The sequence below is a fragment of the Dysidea avara genome, chromosome 11 (assembly GCF_963678975.1).
Source record: "Dysidea avara chromosome 11, odDysAvar1.4, whole genome shotgun sequence".
Taxonomy (NCBI): Eukaryota; Metazoa; Porifera; class Demospongiae; order Dictyoceratida; family Dysideidae; genus Dysidea; species Dysidea avara.
The window spans coordinates 10,390,015-10,412,850 of record NC_089282.1 but is presented as its reverse complement, the minus strand read 5'-3'; the positions used below and the strand labels follow the sequence as shown (position 1 = coordinate 10,412,850).

Below are 22,836 nucleotides of genomic sequence, written 5' to 3'. Positions count from 1 at the left end.
TAAAGCGCTAATAATAATAATAATTACCAGAGATTCTATACTCTGGTCAGTCCCCCCACTTCCTCCACCACTGTTTTGCTCTGACCATAGATATACTAAACTGTGTATATGCTCTGACGTATATATGACCGTGGAATTATGCACATACGTACAAAGTCGGGTACAAAAAGCGCGGCCACCTTTTGAAAATGAGGGGCGGTCCGGGTCGCTCCAACCATAACCGGCTCAGTTTATTTCACGGTTGTTTAGCTAGCTGTACGGTGACAATATGAAACGAAAGGTAGGCCTATCTTAAGTCTGAATCCAGTGGCGTGGGAAATGAAATTATCTGTCAGAAACAGTGTAGGCTGGAGATTGGTGCAACGCGAGGTTTGATTGTGGTATTTAATTTTAAATTCGACCGTCCTGAAGATGAACACTGTCCGAAACATTTTAATTAAGTCTGGTCCTGCATGTAAAGTATGCGAGAAGATATTAACCAGACCTATACACTTGAGTTCAGTTACGAGTTCCAAGTAAGCGCGATCTGTTCATAATCGTTTTGATTGTGGTATTTTAAAGACTGCTTGAAGTGGGAAAGCTTGAGCCTGTCAAGACACAGGAGAAATATGAAGTTGGGCAGGTAAATTCTGTATACAGCTGTGTCTATAGAACTAATGTATGTTTCAGTTTTTTCTTCACCGGGTGTTGAAGTACCGTGGAGTAACATTGTTCCCATGGACAGCCCGGGTGTATGATCGAGATGTTGCAAACAATAGTAGTAATTCTTCAAAGTACGTGATGGCAAGTAAAATAATTTTCAGCTTGCATTATACATACATACATACAGTAGTCCCTCATTTGATGATGAGATGCCATATGACATGATGAAAAGTGGTAGGTTTGAGACACAGACTTACTATCAAGTGCTCATTGACCAACGAGATTTACCTACAATCGTAAGTCAATCAAAATGTGTATGTATAGTAACATTAATTAAAAGTTGTCTACTTCAGTTACAACAGTTAGGCCAGCGAAACTTGATTAACAGTTTCGTGTCATCGCCCGCATGCTTTTGATACACCCGCATGAATTTCATTATTGGTATTTCAGATCGAAATACTCTAATAGAGCATTCACTTTTAATAGAACAATCAGCTATACTCTACTGGAAAAAAATCACTAGTTACAGAAATGGCAGAATATTCTTATATATGGATTAGTAACGTACTTTAGCTATTTAAAGCAATGTAGATCTCACTTTTTTTTTGGCAGAAATCTTCATGTTTGGGATGTGTGTTGTGCTTTTGGAAAATAATGAATAATAACCGCCCGCCCGCATCAAATTTTCAAAAATCTGAGTGAGAAACTGGTAATCAAGTTTTATTGGCCTTATGAAATATACAAAGCAATATGTAAAGCTGAATGACTGACTGCATGTCTACATTCTGTGACATCATGTAGCTATATTTTGCCCGCTATTGCACATATCGAAGTGTGTGTGTTTTTTTGTGAAAACACTTTTATAAACACCTTTATAAGTAACTTGACAAATAAGTGGGATGTTTAGTTTAGTGAACTGCATACACTTGATATAAATGAAATCCTGGATTTGATATACATCACTGCAAGTGGTATTCTGTTAGTAAGATATGTGCTGTGTGATATTGTACTGTTTCAGTACTACAGATGCTATCACACATTTTGAATGAATTAAGATTTTCTTACTGTACACCAGTACAAAGTTTAATTTTTTGTCAGTATATATGTACTGAAATACTAGGGCGGAAGGTCCTGCACGTCGGAGGAAAGAGTGCTAGTAACAGTGAAATACAGTAACTGAATTAACTTTAAAAAATGTGTATACTGCTATGTCTTTCAGATGCGAATAAGATATGTAAAAGTCTTATACTTATGTATTTTTGTGACAGTTTATCGTTGTTGAATTCATCCATACCAAAAATCATGTCAGTGGTATTAGAAATATTTATCTTTGAGGCCTGAGAGCTTAATGAGGTTAATGGTAGACTAAATGAGGGATTAAATGTCCACTAGTATATCTGCAGGTGTAGGTGACCTCCCTTGTTTCCCTACTTTTTTTTCTCTAATTGCTTTTATAATTCTTAATCTTCCATAGACTTGTTTGTTTGCTTTTTTTGTAACATTATAATGACTGGAAAACCTGTGTATACTGCATCAAAAGAAAGGATGGTGCCAGTGGTAATGTTTTCAACTGATCATGCTCCACTATCAGCTGTGTTCAGCCCATTATGCAGCATTACAAATGAAGAACAAGTGGGAGAAGCGCCTCTGCAATCAATCCAGTCACCATGAAAAATACAGATAATTTGTGCGCTTTAAAACTATCAATTACTGACTCACTGGCTATTATGCTTTGCTTTCAGCTATGTTCAGCCTGTTTCACAGCGCTACAGATGAAGAACAGTAGGAGAAGCGCCTCTGCAATCAATCCAATCACCATGGAAAATACGGACGATTCCCGTAGGGAGGCCATTGTGCTGTCAGCTAAGACATAAAGGAGGACAAAGGTAAGTCCATGATGCATGCATTATACATGCTGCGGTATGCCAAAAGGCACATCTTGGGACGAAACAACGTTGAACAGCGAAAAAGTCAAGCTTGTAACCATAGCTGTTATCTAGTTATGCTTGCATCAGGCAGTCAGTCAGTAGAAAATTCCAATAAAAAATTTTTGTTATTGGAATCTATCAATCTATTGGAAGCATTTAGGGTTGAACTGAAGGCACTTTTGGGCTTGGTTATACCTGCCAAGGTGTATTGCAAAGCTGGTTTTTAGGTGATATTTTTGGCCAGAAAAACCCAAATCTTTATAATCCCTAATATACAGTACTATTGTACTGTACCACCTGTGTAGGGAGATACTAACTACTTAGAAACCTATGGTCAAGCTCGTGGTTGTTTATATTATACTTGGAATGAGTCTACAAGCTGTTTAGAGACCTGAGGATGATGTCAATTCTAAATGTTTTAGACCATTTCCTTGAGTGAAGCAGATAAAGAAAGAGCAAAGAAGGTAGTAAACTGTCTGCTTACATCAAGATTTACCTTTCTGAATAGATAGTATCAGTTCATGTGATATTAGCCCGTCTTGACCAGAAAAGTAAGCTAATAGTAATGCTGAAAATGAAAGTCAGCAAAGGCCAATGTAAAATATAGTTTTACTGTTAACTAACTTTTGGACAAGACTGGTACCATTGGCAATGATATGCACTTTTTTTTATAGGCTCTGCTACCCATAATTTTGGCTTGCTGACTCAGTAATTAATTTGTTGGTAGCCTTTGCCTCATGTCATCCTGAATCTCAAAATACCACACAGTGCATCCTAACTGCAAATCCAAATGTTACTGGCAAATGAAGTTTCTCTTCACACAACGCTAATGACGTCATGGTGTAGCTCTGATGCTGTGCTCTTGAAGGATAAATTTTGATTAATAGTACTTTGTAAAATAACTATAAGATTTTTGAAAAATTGTATATAAAGAGTGTACTTGTTTTGACTGTAACCCAAAATTTAATTTATTTTGGCAATAGTATAAACAAACAGTGAAGTTATTGTTGCATGCAGTGTAAATATTTTAACATGTACAATAGAATGGATGGCCTTACTGATTTAACTTAGTGACTGTTATGTAGTTCTTTTGATTGGTAAATTTTCCCTCCATTTTAACCACTCTCTATCGATGGACTGATTTTGTGTGCATGATCTGTATAATCTAGACTATTTCTATTTGTTATTTGTAGAAAATGCAGCCAGAAGGATTTTGCTATTTACCTGATAGAAAATTACATCATTTGTATTCTGTGGAAGGTATGCGAGGTTTGTATAAACATTGCATGAAGATAGGTATGCACACACAGATTACACGCATGCACACACACACACACACACACACGCACACACTACACTAACAAGTAAAAGCAGCCTGTCTACATGATCGGTTTCCTATGACATGTACAAGTGTATTTTATTCCTCTCCCAGGTGTGTAAATTCAGATTATATCCTTCTAAATAGCTCCTGACCTTGGTGCTAAAAAATATAGTGTCTATTGTGAACTATCTTCATGTAATGTGTTTGTGCATGTGTGTGTGTGTGTGTGTGTGCATGCGTGTGTACATGTATAAATGATGTGTGTGTGTGTGTGTGTGTGTGTGTATGTGTGTGTGTGTGTGTGTGTGTGTGTGTGTGTGTGTGTGTGTGTGTGTGTGTGTGTGTGTGTGTGTGCACAGTAGTATGTGTGTGTCGGCATGTGTGTGGAAAAAAGGGTCTGGTGAATCTTATAAGGTACACTAAATCACACTGTATGAGCTGGAACCTCTGTGGGCATGATAAGTGCATCGTGAAATGTACAATAGAAATGCTAGCTGTGTTTTATACTGTTGCACCAGACAGTCATGAAAAGGATTTGTTAATTAAAAGCTGCACAGTGGTATCCCCAGAATTTTGGGGACCACAAATTGATGATGCTCTGTACTGTATTTCCTGGTATGGTAGCACTGGATTATGGAGGTTTACACATTTTCACAAAATAATATTGACCAGAAACCAGCCTCACAATACCTTCATGGAGTATTGGTTAAATATAACTAAGCCGAAAAGTGCCTTCAGTATGAATTGTAATGCTCCCAATATTTTTTGAAAAAAAAATGCTGACTGGCTGGCAAACTGGATGCCTTCAGACAAGCATAACTTGATAAAGGCTAAGGCTATGGGCTTGATTTTTTCACTGTTCAACATCCTTTTAGCCTGACAGGTACCTTTTGGCATACCATAGGATGTAAAATACATGCTTCATGGACTTTCTGTGTCTTCCTTTGTGTCTCATTTATCTTTGCTGACAGTGCAAGGTGTGGATTTGCGGTATTGCCATGTGATGGCTTTCATGCATTTGTAATGGGAATTGTCCAAAGTTGTTCCATTGTGACTGGATTAATAGCATAGGTCCTTCTTGTAATGTTTCTTCATTTGTAACCCTGTGTAACGGGCTGAACATAGCTGAAAATGAAGCATAATAGCCACTTTGCTATTTTAGTTATTGGGCCACCCGTTCAGAGGAAAACACCATTTTTTATTCTAATGTAGTATGCATGGGTTCACCTGTTAGTGGTTTTTGTTTCTTCAATATTTGCATATTGTGAAAGGGAAAGAAGACTTAAGAAAATTACATAGAAAGATGAAGTTTGAGGCAAATAAAGGGAGGGTGTATTTTGGAAAGGGTCGGATCGATTTAGCTCTAATTTACTGTATTATGGCAATATAGTAATATCTTTGTTGCTAGTACATTATTAAAGTGTGTAAATTTACATGTGTTTATTTTCATTTAAATTGCCTTTTTTGATTCTGCACATGGCTGAATAGGAAACATATATTTGCTATGTCATGGTATTAAAACACACTGAGCTAAAAGTCACTACTCAGACATTCATAACTTATTATTGGTTAATTACATTCCTGTAAGTTGTTTCCATTATTGGTGCTGTACATGTGCAAAGTCATCTTGCTGTTTACTATTTATTGTATATAACTACTTATAAGTGGCAGTCCAATCATTTTTGTACCACATAACAAAGAAGCAAGATTATATACTTTTTTTGTGTAGCTAGTCACATACGCATATGCGTTACACTATAGTGTACTTGTTTTACAGGGTTAGACTATACTAGTCATGATGATATCCTACCATACACTTCAACTGAAGAGGAACCGTTCCATCATCAGCTGTTCAGTCAGTTCTTCTCACCGGTTTTAAAAGATGATGGTATGTATGATGATTAATTTGTACATTTTGTATTGCATATACCCTCATTAACAATACCCTCATTAACACAGTGGTGTCAGAGTTTGTAGCAAGGGAATTGCTAGCTGCATGGAGAGACAAGAACCAATGGTTGGAGATGACTGAGGTGCGCCGAGAGACAACATATGGAATTAGAGTTACTGTGATACCTTTCTATGTGGGAAGACAGGTATGTGACCATATCTGTGAAACTCCACATAATTGTACAATCCTAAGTTCCGAATCTTAATGAACCAAACCCAAAATAGTCCTTTTTATATCAAGCAATTATCATACAGTATGGATAGTAAAAGGTTTGGGTTTTCTTGCCCTTCAATGTCACCCAAAACATAGCTGTACCTTTTCCCTTCAATGATGGTATTGGTTAAGCATAACCAAGGTTGAAAACACCTTCAGAGTGACCCCAAACCCTTCCAGCAACAACATTTCCAGTAATTCATATAGTAGGGACACATGCTATTGTTGACTAGCACCATTCTTTCCTTGGATGTGGTATGCATGGTTAAACAAGCTCAGGAAAAGTAGGTGATTTACACTTGCAGCTATACTTGTGGACATTTAATCCCTACTTCAGTCATGCTACTCTGTATTAGGAATTAAATTTATTTATTTTTATTTATTAATGCTTTACTGCACAAGTGCTGAAGGTCTGTAGGACACCTTGTGCACTAGTATAGCTGCAGGTGTAGATGACCTCCGTTGTTACCTTGCTTTTTATTTCTATGATCCCTACTCAAATATAAAAATATTAAACTTTTCCTAAAGCAGAAATAACTTTGTTGACTAATATGTGCAATTTATTAAGTAAACAAACACCTGAAGCACTAACAGCCTGTTTACACTAGCCCCATCTAGTTTGAACTATCTCAAGTTAGTGTAAACATGTACCATATTGAACCAAACCACTCTGAAATAGACTTGCTAGGGATGTATCTTTATTCCATTTACTAAAGCCAAATCGAACTGAAGGGTCGCAATTGTTTATACTGGTACATGGAGTGAACCGGACCCAGAGCTACAGCAGCAACCGTAATGCTGAAATGAAGTATTTAGGTGATGATACAGAAGGACAGCCTCAAAAACAACAACATAAGGGCTCAAGAGCAAACAGGTATGCATGCGAGTGTACAGCTCAACTAGCTTCAAGGAATTGAGAGGTTGTTGTCAACACTTAAGACTTTGTCATGCCTATGTACTAGCCTGACGATATATAGAGAGCAGAAATCCTTTAATTCTATCAACAATTTCTAAAAATTATGATTATGGGTTTAAGATTTTTTGGTCCCTGTCTTCATAGTATAAACACTGTTCAACAATTGATCCGAATCACAGTGAAGTGATCTTATCCAGAGCGATCTGTAGTATAAACAGGCTGTAACATCAAAAATCTGACCTTTCATTGCAAACGGAATATGAAGAGCGCATATTTTGGAAGTCCAGGTGGATCTTAAATAAACAGTAATTCCATGTCAGAAATTACAGGACTAAATGTATGCTTTCCAAGTACTGAGCAGGGAAGTCCAATGGTATATAGTTTTTGATTCAACCTTTGTTTCAGTGTGTACCAAAGTGATTAAAACACGTATTTATCAACTAGTTTTTACTGAGCCAATCACAATTAGTACCACAGCTTTCTGTGAGACCTTCCATTACGACATCATCCTCAGCTTTCCCACACATTTTCACATTTAGTCAACATAGTGCCAAGTACATTTGTTTGGATAAAAAAGCCCATTACATTGTTATAAAGAGCCATTTGACTGCCAGTTATTGTTCATATAATGGATTTACTTGGAGCATCCGTTACCAGCCTTATATGGAAGCATTTGTAAGTCATCTGTGTTATCTTGTAATTGTCTGTGAACGCGACATACGTACATGTACCATTGCCTTGCTAGTGTGAGGCTCGCTCAGGCTCACCCAACATGTATGGGTTTTCATTAGAGTAAATGTATGTTCTATTAAAGCATGTTTTAGTGGCATGTTTTACTGGGACTCCATGCATGTATGACATGGACAATACCTAACATGTTTTACTATATAAGAATCGGATGGTATGGTCGTTCATTGCATGAATAACAATCAGTGTAGTTTACAAGTGCTGGGTTAGTCACATTGCTATACAACCCACCTGGTATGGAACGTGGACATTAAAGTTTCATGTGTAGCATTAATTATATTCTCACACTGTTATACAGTACTGTATAGTAGGGATCATGGAGGTTTGGATTTTTCTGGCCACAAATATCACCCAAAACCAGCTTTACAATACCATTCTGTTGCCTTGGTGGTATTGGTTAGGTATAACCAAGCCTGAAAGTGCCTTCGGTACAATCCTAAATGCTTCCAATAAGTAGCTACAAAATTTTAATTTATTTTATGGAATTTTCTACTGATTGACTAACTGCCTGCCTACCTGCCTGCCTGCCCACCCGCCCGCCCACCTGCCTGCCTGCCTACCTGACAAACATAACTTGATAACGGCTAAAGCTATGGGCTTGATTTTTTTCAATTTTCATCCCTAGATGGGCCTTTTGGCATACTGCAGTACGTAACATCATGGACTTACCTTTGTCCTCCTTTGTGTCCCATTTCTTTTCGCTGACAATCCAAGGTGTCGATTCATGGTAGCATGATGCATGGCTTCCTGTTTATAAATGACATACTTTTCATGGTGACTGGATTGATTGCAGAGGTGCTTCTAATACTGTTCTTCATTTGTAACACTGTAACAGGCTGAAAATAGGAAGTGTAATGACCACTTCACTTTAGAGTCAATAATTGATAGCTGGGGCATGTGTTCAAACGAAAACATTAACTCTGGCGCCATTCTTTCTTTTGATGAGGTATGTGTGGGTTCACCAGTCATAATATTACAAAAAAGTAAACAAACCAGTATGAAGAAAAATCAAGAATTTTAAGTTTGATTAGAGATCACAGAAAAAAAAAAGTAGGGAAACATGGGAGGTGGCCTACACCTGCAGATATACTAGTCCCTAATTCAGTCATGGGTATAGACTGAAGTAGGGATTAAATGTTCACTAGTATATCTGCAGGTATAGGCAGCCTCCCTTGTTTCCCTACCTTTTTTCTATAATCCCTAGTCAAACTTAGAATTCCTAGTACTTGTATATGTAAGGCTGAGGGGTGGTGGCTAAAACTTTTATTGTGTGTTTTTGACATGTTATCTTTGTGTCAACATGTGGTACCCTTGAGACTACATTTTACAAGAAAAGCATAAGTGGAAAAAGTGTTTACTATGGTCAAAATTTTACTTAGGTGTTCTACAGTGACCCTTAATACTAAAATCATTTGGTTTGGTGCAATTATTAGGTTATCTTCTAAATTAGTTGTTGTTGACTAGTGCAGTAATGTCATTGCTATTTGCATGCCAACGTTAATACACCTGTAAGGATGCACAATGCATGCTATATCTTGCTGTCATGTACTTTAGTGGAATATCATATTGTCATATATGAAAATTGTGTTCTATGTACTTATAGGTAGAAGACCAGCAAGTGAAATACTGGGTATGATACAGTAGTCCTTATATCCATACTGATAAAATTGATGTCATAGTTAACAAATTGGCTGTAGTAATGTGGGGGACACAGTGGTGGATCTAGGATTTTTAAAAGGGAGTTTCTGCAGGTTAGTATAGCTGAATAAGGCATCTGGTGACATTTCTCTGGAAAATTTTGAGATTTTAGAAGCTCTGAGATCGGATTTTAGGCTATTTTTAGTTACCAATTACATTAAATCCAATGCTTTAAACTGTAAATATAGGGAAAATATGGTGACTATAAGATGGGGCAGTGCAATGAATGAAGGTTAATAACTCTGTTTACACACTGTACTGTGATAAAACAAACCACTCACTCCTTGTTCAATAGGGGTCAGCGATACATATAGCTGTAGCTTTGATTGCTCTATTAGAGTAGTTACATGACTGCTCTATTAGAGTATCTCGATCGTTTTTAATGCAGTGGGAGATGAAAAGTGAAGTGTTGTTGAGGATATATAGCTGTAAATGGTGTTAGTGAAGTGCAACTGCATGCATGCTACAGTACTGAAATACAGTGGTGTACAGTTGTTAGCTATGACAAATTGTCAGTACAACAATGTTTATGTACTTTCCCTTGTCCCAAGTTGACAGTTGCAAGTACTTAGGTGTCATCATCCAATCAGACCTAAAATGGAACATGCATGTCAACTACATAACAGCTAAAGCCAACAAAACATTGGGATTTCTCAAACGTAATATCTCATGTGCCTCAATCCATGCTAAGAAATTAGCATACACCGTATTTATTCGTTCCCAACTCGAATATGCTGCAACAGTGTGGGCACCCTGGCAGTCTACCTTAATATCCCGGTTAGAGCAGATACAACGAAGAGCAGCCCGGTTTGTGACCAATACATACACACGTGACCCTACTGTTAGCGTAACTAACCTTATGGACCAGCTGGACTGGGAATCACTTGAAAGCAGACGATTAAAATTGAGATTATCCATGATGTACAAAATTATCCACAATGAAATTGATATCCCATTTGATTTGTATACTAACTTTGCAACATATTCCAGTACAAGAAATTATCATCCTTTTAACCTCCTATCATTGCAAGCATCAAAGACCTCATATCAGTCCTCATTTTTTCCAGCAACAATTTCACTTTGGAATGATTTACCTAACCTAGCTAAAGACTCTAATTCACTTGAAGTATTTAAATCTATTATAATTTACTTATTGTATTGAATTATTATTATTATTATTTTTTGTGATTTGTCTGTACATTTTTCTTCATTTCTGAAGTTGTACAGTATAGGTAAATAATAATAATACTTAGACAGCTGCTAAGCTAAATTTAAAAGGAGGCTTCTGTTGAAACCCCAGAAACCCATCTAGATCCAACACTGGGACAGACATACAATTGAAAATAACCATATATAGTATCTGGTATAAGGAGATAATAAAGATAGAGTATTGCAGAAATATATACAGATGAAAGCAGACCTAAATCCTTAAATGACACAAATGCAGCCATTTATGTTGCAAGGTAATTATAAACTCACCTTTCTCCTTGCTTGATTTTATAAATGTTATTGTAGCATATTACTATCTCACTCTACAACTCTGTGTTTATTGTGCATGTCATGGTTAGTCACTGTAAATATCATCCATATGATAATATTGTTATTGTATTAGTGGAGGTATACCATAAGACTTGAGAATCTACAACAACAGCGAGTACAATTGGCAGAAAGACACATGAGAATATTCAGCTCCACTGGTATGTTTGAGTCTACAAAGGGCAAGGGAGTATTTGGAAAGGTTTGTGAAAACATAGAGTGCAGTTGATTCATTGGTGGTTTTTAGATGGCACTGGTGCTGTCACCTAGGCAGCCAGCATTCCAATATAATAGCTATGCGTGTCTTTCTTCTCCCAGTGGCCACATGTGGTAAGTGATTGGTGCCATTAAATTATTGTGATTTTTATCATGTCACTTGTTAGGGGAACTTTTAGAATGGAACGTCAGGATGGTTCATTGTTTGATATTAGAATACCACCTTTTTTTCTTCATAGTAAAGAAGATGAAAATGAAAAAACAAAACCTGTTTAGCTGCACTTGCTTAGATATTGCACATACAAATCTGTATTGGTATAAGAAACAATAATTATACTAAATACTGTAGTGGAGTTTCCTGATTTATGGTATGAAAACCACTGGTCTGTGTAGTACAGTAGGACCTCCATTATCCTAACACCTGTGTGCCAGTTCAATCTTAAAAGTGTTCAGACAACTGAATTTGTGGGATAAATGAAGCCCATGTTCATTCAACTACTCTGTTCACCTAATAGCGAAATACTCTAATAGAACAGTCACTTATATGCTGTTCGAGGGTTCGGATACCCACATAGGCTAGTTTTGTATCTAGCTCATAAATTTCTGCGATTATGAAATTTGCCAAGCATCGATTTCTCCGTAATTCTACGGTTATGCCAAAGCCTGCAGTCAGTAGAATTTCGCAAAATTTTAGACCTCGCACACATAACGCGCTGTACGAATCACGTGATCAGGTTAGTACTATTCAGTACTGTGTAGTGTGCTCAAAATTGTTCAAGGCGTCACTGTATCACGATAGCTAACGCCAATATTAAAGCACGGTCATCACGAAGCAATGGAGCGACCGGACCGAGATAAATAGACGCCCATACTACTGTATCTATGGATGGGGTGATATTACTATGGGAAATATGTATGGGACTCTGAAATACCGTTGGTAACGAAGTGCACCGTGGAGTGTTTTTCATCATGGCATTATAAGTGACGTCATCTTCCGGAACACATGTAATAAATAGCCAGCAGCCTATATACGTTCAACCTTTTGTACTGTGATCAAATGCGGTACAGCTATACAAAACTGACTTAAAGCTCAACTGGCTATGTCTACGCTTTCCAGAATTATAGTAGTCTCTACAATTGTGATCTTATTTGGTACTTATTTATGTTGTATTGAAGTTTTGCTGCAAGCGATATTGCGGCATGTAGCTATAGCCAGCTATAGTCCGGCAATGTCAGTTTATGTATGTAAAGTGAGCTGCATCTTATTGCTGTATCAGTGTTATCAGTGAACTACCAGCTGCAGAAAAGTAGAAGTACTTATATCGTTGAACAAATAATATCACTTCAATCTACTGTATCTATAATTTAGCTATAATACTTTTTTTTTAATGTGTTAGCTATAAACCAACATGCTATCCCAAGTAATATCAAGCTCATCTGTGTACTTATTTCTATCTGCTGTTTCTGGCTATTTAGTTGAAATTTTAATTACAGTATTGGCTACATGTGTTTACTTAATCACATAATTTTGTAAAAATGCCAGTGCTCTGTTTGTTATTGTTTCTTTGCATGCAGGAAAAGTGATTGAAGCTGGGCAGTCATCATGTAACGGCATTGAACTACAAGTTATGCAACCCAATAAAAGACGATATCAATCAATCACTAATAACACAATCGTATATAAACCTGTTCACACACCAGATTTCACTGTGAGGTGTCATTGTACTGGTGGAAAGATTACTCCAACCTGGACACTTCCTGATGGATCAGTAGCTACTACTTGTATTGATCAACGTGTGGAAATATGCAGTAACATCAGTAGAAAGTCATCACAATTATTAGCGTTTTCAGTCCTGAGTGATAAATTCAATGGAAATTACAAATGTTTTGCCATTGGCTTTAGCAAGTTCTTTGAGCTTATTGTATTTGGTCAGTGCTAGCAAGAGTACATAATATTTTATGGGGAAGAGTATCTAACTTGAATGCATTCACCAAACACCCTATAGGTAAAGTAACAGCTCAGCCTTTTGTGAGAACAAAGGCTTTACCCTCATCAACATAAATCAACACCAATCAATAGTTCTTTGTTTCTGGTGAAGGTGATAATTTGATGAAAGGTGAACTTTGGTGAACTTTACTCAGGGTGTTTGTACAGGCCATACTGAGAGTTAGATACTCTCTCCCATATAAATATTATGTACTCTTGGTGCTAGCATAGCTATGATAAATAATATTTTATATGTTTGTATATTTCAGGTCCTCCTGTCATTCGGTATGTACAACCACAATACAACAGACTAGTACCATTTCCAGAAAGGACAAGTATCACTCTACACTGTAGAGCTACTGGGTATGGGTCACTGATATATTATTGGGAGAGAAATATTACAGGAAGTTGGATAACAGTTAGTAATAGGAACAGCACACAATACACTATCAGTACCAGTGGACAGTACAGGTGTAATGTGACTAATGAGGCTGGATCTGTTGTGTCTGGTGTGACTACTTTACATGGTGAGGAAGTGAAATGCTATATACTTTTTAATCTTAGAAGTAGCTATATAAACATTAATAGTAACTGCATGCTATCAGTTTAAATGCAATGCATGCAACTTGTAAACTATTATGTATAATTTTATCACCACACAGTTGCTGCTTATCCAGTCAGTGCAGTAGTAGCTGTTGGTACAACAATCATTTTGTACTGTAATGTGTCAGGAATTGTCAGATCATATGCATGGCAAGGGAGGGATTATGGTAGTAACTATGCATGGTCAAGAATTAGTGATGGTGAAAAGATTTATGTTGTGAGCAATATTCAGAAGTCTCAGCAGTTTCGATGCATAGCAGGTAAAAGTGTTGGTCCTGCAGTCCTCTCAAAGGTAGCAACCATTCAAGTGTTGAGTAAGTTAACTTAAAATTTCTCTTTTTAACCTAACCACAATTGTAGAGGTTACTCTTAATCTGGCTAAGGCAACCATACCAGTCAGGTCAAGCACTGAATTAACTTGTAGCTCATCGCTATCATCTGATGTGATATTCTCATGGACCCATAATGGTACTACTATTAGACCATCATCAACTACTAATGAAACTAGTATACTAATGATTACTAATGTAGTGCATAGCAATAGTGGTAGCTATGTGTGTACTGTGAACAGTGGATCAATATCAGTGATGTCTAACACTGCTATCGTCACTGTGTATGGTAAGATATAAGTGTATGTCATATACAAACTATCATTATATATAACATTAGCTCCTAAACCAGTGATCATTACTCATCCAACGAATAAAACAGTTAATGCACTAAAAGATGTGACATTCATGTGTCAAGCTTCAGATATTAGTTATGGTGGTAAAGTGACATACTCATGGCATTGTTACAATAGTACTATTCCAAACACACGGTCAAGAGGACAAAACACTGACACACTGACAATCACTCGAGCTATTCCACCTGATGAGGGTTTGTATTATTGCTTTGCTAGTAATGATGCTGGTAGTACCTCATCTAGAGCTGCATTTCTGATGGTGAATGGTGAGTGTAGCACATTTTGCATTATTTTATGCATACAATGAGCAGATAGGTTAGCCATTACTGCTAGACCAGCTCATCAAACCGTTAGGGAAGGTGAAGCTGCTACGTTTACAGCAAGAGCAAATGGAATAAAAACAAATGACGTTGTGTATCAGTGGTGGAAGATGAGTAAAGATGATAGTCCAGTAATTATGGGGAATGATCCAACGTTAACAATTACTAGAGTCAATAATGAACATGAAGGAACTTATTACTGTATTGTTACAAATAAGTGGGGGAGGATGGTAACTTCTAACTATCTTATTTTGGTTGTTCAAGGTAACGTATTATGATGGTTTTGTATAAGTTACTGACAGTTGTTATTAGCTGCATTGTCGGTGTTCACTCTTCATCCACATGATCAAACTGCTACTATCAATGGTAATGTAGTGTTTGAGTGTGCTGCTAAAGGAAGTGAAAGTCTGAATATCAACTGGTTAAAAAATAATAGCACTGTTAGGAATACTAGGAAGGTTGATACTAAGTCTTCCCGTGGTGGAAAAGGCAGTATCCTGACAATTAAGAATGTTACAGTTAGTGATATGGGATGTTATCAGTGTAGAGCAATTAATAGTGATGGTGAAACTGTGCTATCTAACAAAGCTGAACTATTAAGTGAGCTATATACTTGCTAACATTTCTGTGTATTCATATAATTTTACAGTTATTCCAAGTATAGTCACTCATCCTAGTAGTATTGCAGTGTTAATTGGCCAGCCAGTCAGTCTCACATGCAGTGCAACTGGTCCTAGTATAGTGTACCAGTGGAGAAAGAATGGTGTAACATTATCTGGTGGCAATTTAAATATGTTAACAATTTACAAGACTAAAGAATCGGATGAGGGCACATATCAATGTATTGCTATTAACAAAGCTGGAAATGTTACATCTCGCCAAGCAGTGATTATAATTTATGGTAAGCCAGGATGCCAGTACAAAGTATTATTTTTACCTTTAATGCAGACAAACCCAAAGTTGTTCAATTAGCACATCAATCACACGGAGTATTAGGTGAAGAGTTCAAGATCACTTGTAGTGCTACTAATGATAGAGATGCTCAAGATATGACATTTGCATGGATAGTACCTGATGGAGTTGATGACTTTGTCATAATGACTAGCAAAGATGATCATTATACAGCATCATCCACTCTGTACATTAGTAAGCTTGCTAGAAGTGATTATGGAACTTACAAGTGTCTTGTGACTAATAATGGAACTAAAAATGATGAAAGTGTAGTCACTAGTACAGTGGTGATAGTTGAAGGTTTGTGCATGAACATTTTAATAGTGATCATGAAGTACTATATTGTCAGCAGAACGTTCGTCCCAACCACTGAATGTAACTGTTACCAATGAAGATGTCACATCAATAGTACTAAGTTGGAGTATACCCACCTATCCTAAAGGGATTATTAGTTACTATATTGTAAGTGATTGCAATACAAACATTACGGACATATAATGTCATACCATAGACAAGAAGTTGTTATGCTTCGAAAAGTTTTGTAATGGGAGTGTATATAATAATGTTGGTTAGCTAGCTAGCTAGCTAGCTACAAGCCTTACTATTATACGCTGTGGCTATACAATGAGACAGAAGTACACATAGTCAACATTGTGAAATTTTCCTTCTGTGTACACAATTATAGTACTGTTGTGAACTTATTCTACGGGTAATATTTCCCATCTACAGTATATGTACATGTGTAATGCATGATGCATTTACGTTTAGTCAAATCAGTACTCCTAATTACAAGCTATGTAGAAGTTTTGGGTGATATTTTTACAGTAACGATGAAGTGGTTTTAAGTGTTGTCAATTTTCAGGTGATTACCATTGCATTATATACATACTCTAGGTTCACTACAGTGATGGCGACAGTTCTAAAGAAGAACAGGTCTACAATTTTAATGGTTCATACAATCTAAGGAAACTCAGACCATCCACTAATTACAGCATTTATGTAACAGCAGTTAGGCTGGTAGGAGATACTGGGATAGTAGTGGAAGGAAACTGGAGTGTACTAGTTAATGGGACAACTTTAGTCAGAGGTGAAGCATTGTGAATGTTGACATCATTGTATTAATTATCTACATATGTAACAAATGAACAAGCTTAGGTTTTGCTTTCCATTATAATGTCTAGTGTGTGTATTACAATACCTATGAGTAAAAGGGAAAAACCCGTAATTATGATTATGTTAATAATTATTATTTGAGCTGATGTATGGATTCACTTTATTCACTAGATCCAACAAAGGAGTCCTCATCACAGACTGTTATGGTTGTTGGAATAGCAGTAGGAGGTGTAACTATGATATGTTTACTAGTGATCATCATCATTGCTTCACTTCTTTAGTAAGTATCAGTTAGTTTATATTACACTTCTCATGTTTTGATTTTAGTTTCTATCAGAAAAGAATTTTGAAACATACTATGCATGTAAACACTGATGTCAACAAAGGTAATATTGACATGAATGAAAAAGTCTTCAATGAAGAAGACTTGAGTGCACTCAAATCACAGCCATCAATAAAAAGTGAAGGAAAAATAAGTTAGTAATCTCTTCATGCTTCTATTTAGTTACAATGTTATACATAGTTCCACTGGTCAACTTGATATCAACAAAAGAAGTAAAGACTTCAGTTGGCCAACCAACAACACTAACTCATGAATATTCTGGTTTACTGGAGTCTGATGTGCAGTGGCTTAAAGACAATGAGCCAGTCAACCATCCTATACTAAAGGATGGATCCTTGTACATTCCCCATACTGAACTATTTGATCAAGGAGAGTATGCTTTGGTTATCATGACTGATAATAGTGTGTTCTCTGTAATATATAACGTTCAAGTGTTTGACCCCAAAATGCCTTTAGGTAGCTAAGCTTTCCTCCTGTGCCTTACACATAAATGTTTAGTTGTTTCTTTTCAGATGTTAGCGTTAGCCATACAGCTCAAAAAGTGGAAGACTTCTTAATGCTGTTAACATCAATGGATAGTGCTAAACTTGATGCTCAATATAATTCATTGATTGTTGATGCCTCCTTCACACAACATGCAGCCAATATACCTGTCAATGTGGATAAGAACAAATACAAAAACATCTTACCTTGTAAGATAAGAGCATAGAAGAACTGCATCATTTGTATGTACTCCATAGATGATCACTCTCGTGTGGTGTTAAGCCAGGAGAGCCAGGTAGCTGGAGAAGACTACATCAATGCTTCTTTCATAGATGTACAACAAACAGTAATAGCTATACCAGTGATATTTGTGGTGAATTATTTACAGGGTTACGGTGAAAAGAAGGCATACATTGCCTCACAAGGACCTAAGGATACCAGTGTAATTGACTTCTGGAAGTTGATATGGGAACAGAATATCAGGACAGTTGTTATGTTGACAAGAATAGTGGAGGCTGGCAAGGTACTATACTACCAAACATGGTATTGCTAGCCTAAACCTATTGTCCTATGCCTAAGCTGTCTCTATCTATTACAGTTTTTAGACTGTGGTGGTATACATCAACATAAAATAACTATTGAATCAATGTCTTCTGTTTACATGTATAAATGACCAATCCAGTAGTTTTGAATACAATTTGTATGTGAACAGACTTATATAAACAACCAGTTGGCTACCTATGCTAACAGTGTATAGCTGTTTTGTGTTATAGCTACATAAATTATGTACTACTCTTATAGACGAACAACTATATATGGTGCACTGAGTCAGCACCACAGCGATTAACACTTCAATGATGTTGTTACTCTTTTTTTTTTTAGTTTAAATGTTACCAGTATTGGCCTAGTAAAGGATCTAAACTGTATGGCAATATTAGAGTGACAACTGTCGATGAAGTACAGCTTGCTAACTACTGTACCAGGAGATTTACTATTGAGCAGGTATATATGGAATATACCAATGTCAAACCCATTTACTGAAATGTGTGATATTAGATTTTAAATGGCAGAAGTATCAAAGTTTACAAGGTCCATCAATTTCATTTTAGTGCTTGGCCAGATCATGGTGTGCCAAGTTACTCCAGTGATATTCTGGAGTTTCACAAAAGGATTAACAAGCAACACCAGAGAAGAACAAACTCACCAATGCTTGTACACTGCAGGTTAACACTCAATGTGAACATGGATGCAATATTTAATGTGCTCTATTCTGTAATGCAGTGCTGGAGTCGGTCGTTCAGGAACATTCATTGCTATTGATACTGAAATACAACGCATCAGACAAGAGGGCATTGTAGATGTGTACAATTGTGTACAAAAGATGAGGTTCTGGAGAGGTGCCATGATCCAGTCAACAGTGAGCCTTAACATTTGTTATTTATTGTTGTTGTTATTAGCACTTTAAAGTGACCAGCACTGAAGGTCTGACAGCAACATGTGCTGCAGCCTTAGAATTACCTAACCTAATTTCAAGGACTTAGACTTAGTGACTTATAGCTGAAATGGTGTAACAGAAAAGGGGCTAAAAATCCCTCCAACCCCAGGATTCGAACTGCAGGTCACCCAATGTCTAGTCAGGGCCAATTAAATGGTTTCAGGGTCATAAATGTGACCCAGTCTGGGAAACCGGGCTTATCGCCTATATAAAAGTATCGAGAAATGCCGGTTTTAAGTATTTAGTGTGTTGTAGCTCGCCAATGGTTGAAGCTATGTGTACCAACTTTTCACACGTTTTACACCAATTCCTTACTTTCCAGAGCATCCACTGTGCAAGTAGCCAACAACTAAGTTTCCCGCCATTTTAGATAGTTTTAAAACCGAGGTTGACTGTATCAGGTGAGCTGCAAAATGGGTGGGAGGCGGGGCCCTGGAAAGTGGGAAAGATGGTGTTCAAAAATTGAAGAGGAAGGTGTAGGGATGAATTAGGCCAAGTTTTGGGCTGTTGAGGTCTCACAATTGGGTAAAATGAAGGGAAATTCACAGCAGATGTACTTATTCAACACCACAGAGCATACAGTCATCCCCAGGCTGACCAGAGCTCCATTAAGGCCCCACACCGCACGTACGGATCGCCACTGGGCTTGGGAAAAGCAGCCAGCAAAACAAGTCTAGTTGATTTTTATTGTGGAATTAGATAGTTTATTCATGTAGCTCTGTGTCCTGGATGAAAAGTCGAATCTGCTGACATGGGCGATAAGACTGGTTTTCTCAATATTTTATTACTTGTCTGAAACTAACTGTGGTTCAGTTCAGTGTGCAACATGGCACTGCCACTTGGCTTAAATTTTCTTTTCTGACATTTTCTTATTTATCACAATGCTTCCAAATTGCACATACACGTTTATTTAGAATGAGATCTGTGACATGGTGATAGACAGATAGTACAGAATCCAACTATATACATACATGGAATTATAACATTCAAGTGACTATATACTCATGTATAGGCCCAGTATGAATTTGTGTACACTTCCTTACTGGAATACATCAGTTGTGGGGATACTTCTATTACTGGTGCTGCTGATGTTAAGCAAAAGGTCAAAGAACTGTCCATACTTGACCATGCTGTAAACAAGACTGGATTTCAGTTACAGTTTGAGGTTTACAAAGTCTTGATGTTGTCTGTTGATCATGTATATTTGAACTAGAAATTGAATAATAATAGTCCTAAAGAAGCTGACTTCAAATACACAGCTGCTATGGCACACAAGGAAAGCAATCGTCATCAGAGATTTTTACCACGTAATAAGTATTTTTGTCATTCATTTTACAAATATTATCACTTTAATTAGCTGATGTGTCTAGAGTGATGTTAACCAAGAATCCCCATTATATCACTGCATGCTATGTCAATGTATGAAATATTATGCAATACAAAGTAGGAATTTATTAGTGTATTTTTAGGGGTATCGTCACAGTAAAGCATATCTAGTTGGACAAGGCCCCATGCAATCAACAGTAGTTGATTTCTGGACCATGATATGGGAGAAACAATCTCATGCAATAGTGATGTTAGGCCAGTTACAAGAAAATGGAAAAGTTAGATGCATCACATGCACTTGTCATATTTCCATTGTATACATGATTCATTTTTAGGAAGCTTCATTTAAATACTGGCCAAGCAAAAATGAAACTGTTGAATTTCAACACTTTTCCATTGTAGTAGTCTCTGAAGATCCAAATGACAGGCCATTTGTACGATACACTCTGAAAGTCTCAAACACACAGGAGGTATAATATGAATATAAAATGATACAAAACAGTGGTAGATCTAAGAGGGGCACAGGGAGTACACCTCTCCCCCCCCCCCCCCCCCCCCCAAATAAAAGTACAAACAAAACTTTAAACACTAATAGAACAGACATCTCATGTAACACTACTAAGATTTCTACACAGTTGTTGAGTATATATGAAAACTGGCATCTGCAGCACTCATTTAGCCTGCTAGGATTTTTTGCAGCATGGTTCTTTGTATGCCATTCTATATGACAATTGACTCATAACTGAACTACTAATGACTGTCACTGATTCATACAACTCTTGATAAATGCAGATCACTTAGAAAGTATATCTATTACTATAATTAATAATGTGCGTAAAACTGCTCTACATGAAAAATGTCAACCCTGAAGTACCTTTAGCTTCTGGGGGGGGGGGCTGTACCCCAAAGACCCCCTGCTCCATATGCCTACTACTCCCCTCCCCTTGCTAAACCCTGGATCTGCCCCTGCAAAATGACTACTAATGGTTTATAGGACTCAACAAGAACAGTCACCCTACTGCAATATCAGTGTTGGTCTGCTGACACATGTCCCAATAACCCATCTCATATTATTGACATAATTGAGGAGCTGGATTGTGTCCAACGTAAAATAGGAAACTCTCCAATCACTGTACATTGTAGGTAAGTACATGATCATAACAGAATATGTATGGTTTGTGTATACCAACCATAATAGAATGAAAATGAATTGTAATGTGTATATATGTACATAAAATACTCTAATAAAATTCTCATAGCTTTTCATTGGTATGCATAGTGATGGAGTGGGTCGCTCAGGAACATTCTGTGCTTTAGTCAATTGTATAAACCGTTTCAAAGTAGAGCAGACATTAGATGTGTTCCAAGCCATTGATTCTATCCGTACACAACAACCAGCAGCAGTGCAGACAGTAGTAAGTAGCTATCAAAATCTAAGTCTATCAATTGTTTAATTAAATGTATTAAACCTTTTTTACAGGAGCAATATGAATTCATCCATCATGTGATTGTATTTCTTTTGGATCGTTATTCAGTATATTCTAACTTTACTGTGTTGTGAGTGAACTACAAACTGTACTATACTTTATGACAAGCACAGTACTTATGATCACATACACAGTCCCATGTATTGTGACCATATTATTGCAATTGACAGATATTTGCTTTCAATTATGCTAAATGTCTCAAAAAACTTTGCACCAAATGGTTATGTCAAGGGAGAAGCAAGCATTTACCCTTAATTATATAGCTATTTACCAACTCCCAACAAGGATAATTACTTTCTAGCTATCCAAGCTGATTTAATGCATGCGCCCTGCTACTGATATCAACATAATCAGTATACAAGAATTCTAACTATGTGACTCCAAGCTATCTGCATGAACACCAGAAATTGATTTGACTGATACCCTGCACTTATACTGGCATCTTATCCTTCCTGCAGGCTGCTCGGCTCCATATATCTAATGGAACAATGGATGAACAATTAGTACTTTTACCAAATGTTGCAACTACTAAGTATAATACATACATGCTCATTATAGCTCTATAACCCAAGTCCTTGCAGCTACTATACTTTTGATTAAATAAATACCATAGGGTTTATGTACTGCACATTTTACATGCACGGACTTGAGTGGAATAGAATATTACCAACATTTACTGATTATACTGCAATATAAAATTTCCCTTCTCCAACCTCTTGGTTGTATAGCATTGTGCACTGTTCTTTAATATTCCTATATATGAAATATGCAACATACTGGTAACTATACATAGCATTCATGGTGTGTGATATATCTTATTTTACTGCATGCATTATTGTTGCTATGTACCTGTTCTGCTAAAGCATCTTTATTGC

The 22,836-nt window shown here is 36.9% G+C and overlaps 2 protein-coding genes across 6 annotated transcripts; both read left to right on the top strand.

Annotated features, from left to right (window-relative positions):
* Nucleotides 1–181: 181 nt before the first annotated feature.
* On the top strand, nucleotides 182–11,586 carry LOC136238481 (polymerase delta-interacting protein 2-like). Its single transcript, XM_066029011.1, has 12 exons — nucleotides 182–280; nucleotides 336–515; nucleotides 562–622; nucleotides 670–773; nucleotides 830–938; nucleotides 3,764–3,830; nucleotides 5,669–5,779; nucleotides 5,851–5,987; nucleotides 9,322–9,348; nucleotides 11,029–11,154; nucleotides 11,200–11,282; nucleotides 11,336–11,586. Exons 2-12 carry the CDS (start codon nucleotides 412–414, stop codon nucleotides 11,442–11,444), a joined length of 1,038 nt encoding a protein of 345 aa, XP_065885083.1. The 5' UTR covers nucleotides 182–280; nucleotides 336–411; the 3' UTR covers nucleotides 11,445–11,586.
* Nucleotides 11,587–11,930: 344 nt separating this feature from the next.
* Nucleotides 11,931–22,145, top strand: LOC136239586 (receptor-type tyrosine-protein phosphatase mu-like). 5 transcript variants are annotated; one of them, XR_010693527.1, is made up of 29 exons: nucleotides 11,934–12,320; nucleotides 12,744–13,097; nucleotides 13,425–13,682; nucleotides 13,818–14,072; nucleotides 14,119–14,376; nucleotides 14,428–14,709; nucleotides 14,755–15,027; nucleotides 15,076–15,363; nucleotides 15,413–15,664; nucleotides 15,712–16,014; nucleotides 16,064–16,176; nucleotides 16,609–16,801; nucleotides 16,999–17,107; nucleotides 17,155–17,303; nucleotides 17,351–17,626; nucleotides 17,683–17,862; nucleotides 17,911–17,987; nucleotides 18,042–18,176; nucleotides 18,536–18,655; nucleotides 18,710–18,876; nucleotides 18,935–19,070; nucleotides 20,161–20,313; nucleotides 20,362–20,455; nucleotides 20,506–20,567; nucleotides 20,618–20,752; nucleotides 20,810–20,944; nucleotides 21,469–21,617; nucleotides 21,734–21,889; nucleotides 21,955–22,145. XR_010693527.1 is itself a non-coding variant. In XM_066030344.1 (29 exons), the coding sequence occupies exons 1-29, from the start codon at nucleotides 12,269–12,271 to the stop codon at nucleotides 22,033–22,035; spliced, it is 5,172 nt and encodes a 1,723-aa protein (XP_065886416.1). In that variant the 5' UTR covers nucleotides 11,938–12,268; the 3' UTR covers nucleotides 22,036–22,145. The 5 variants fall into 5 exon arrangements, 3 of the variants coding, with proteins under 3 accessions (XP_065886416.1, XP_065886415.1, XP_065886418.1); XM_066030344.1 differs by having other exon boundaries at nucleotides 11,938–12,320; nucleotides 16,067–16,176; nucleotides 21,754–21,889; XM_066030343.1 differs by having other exon boundaries at nucleotides 11,938–12,320; nucleotides 21,754–21,889.
* The last annotated feature ends 691 nt before the right edge of the window (nucleotides 22,146–22,836 follow it).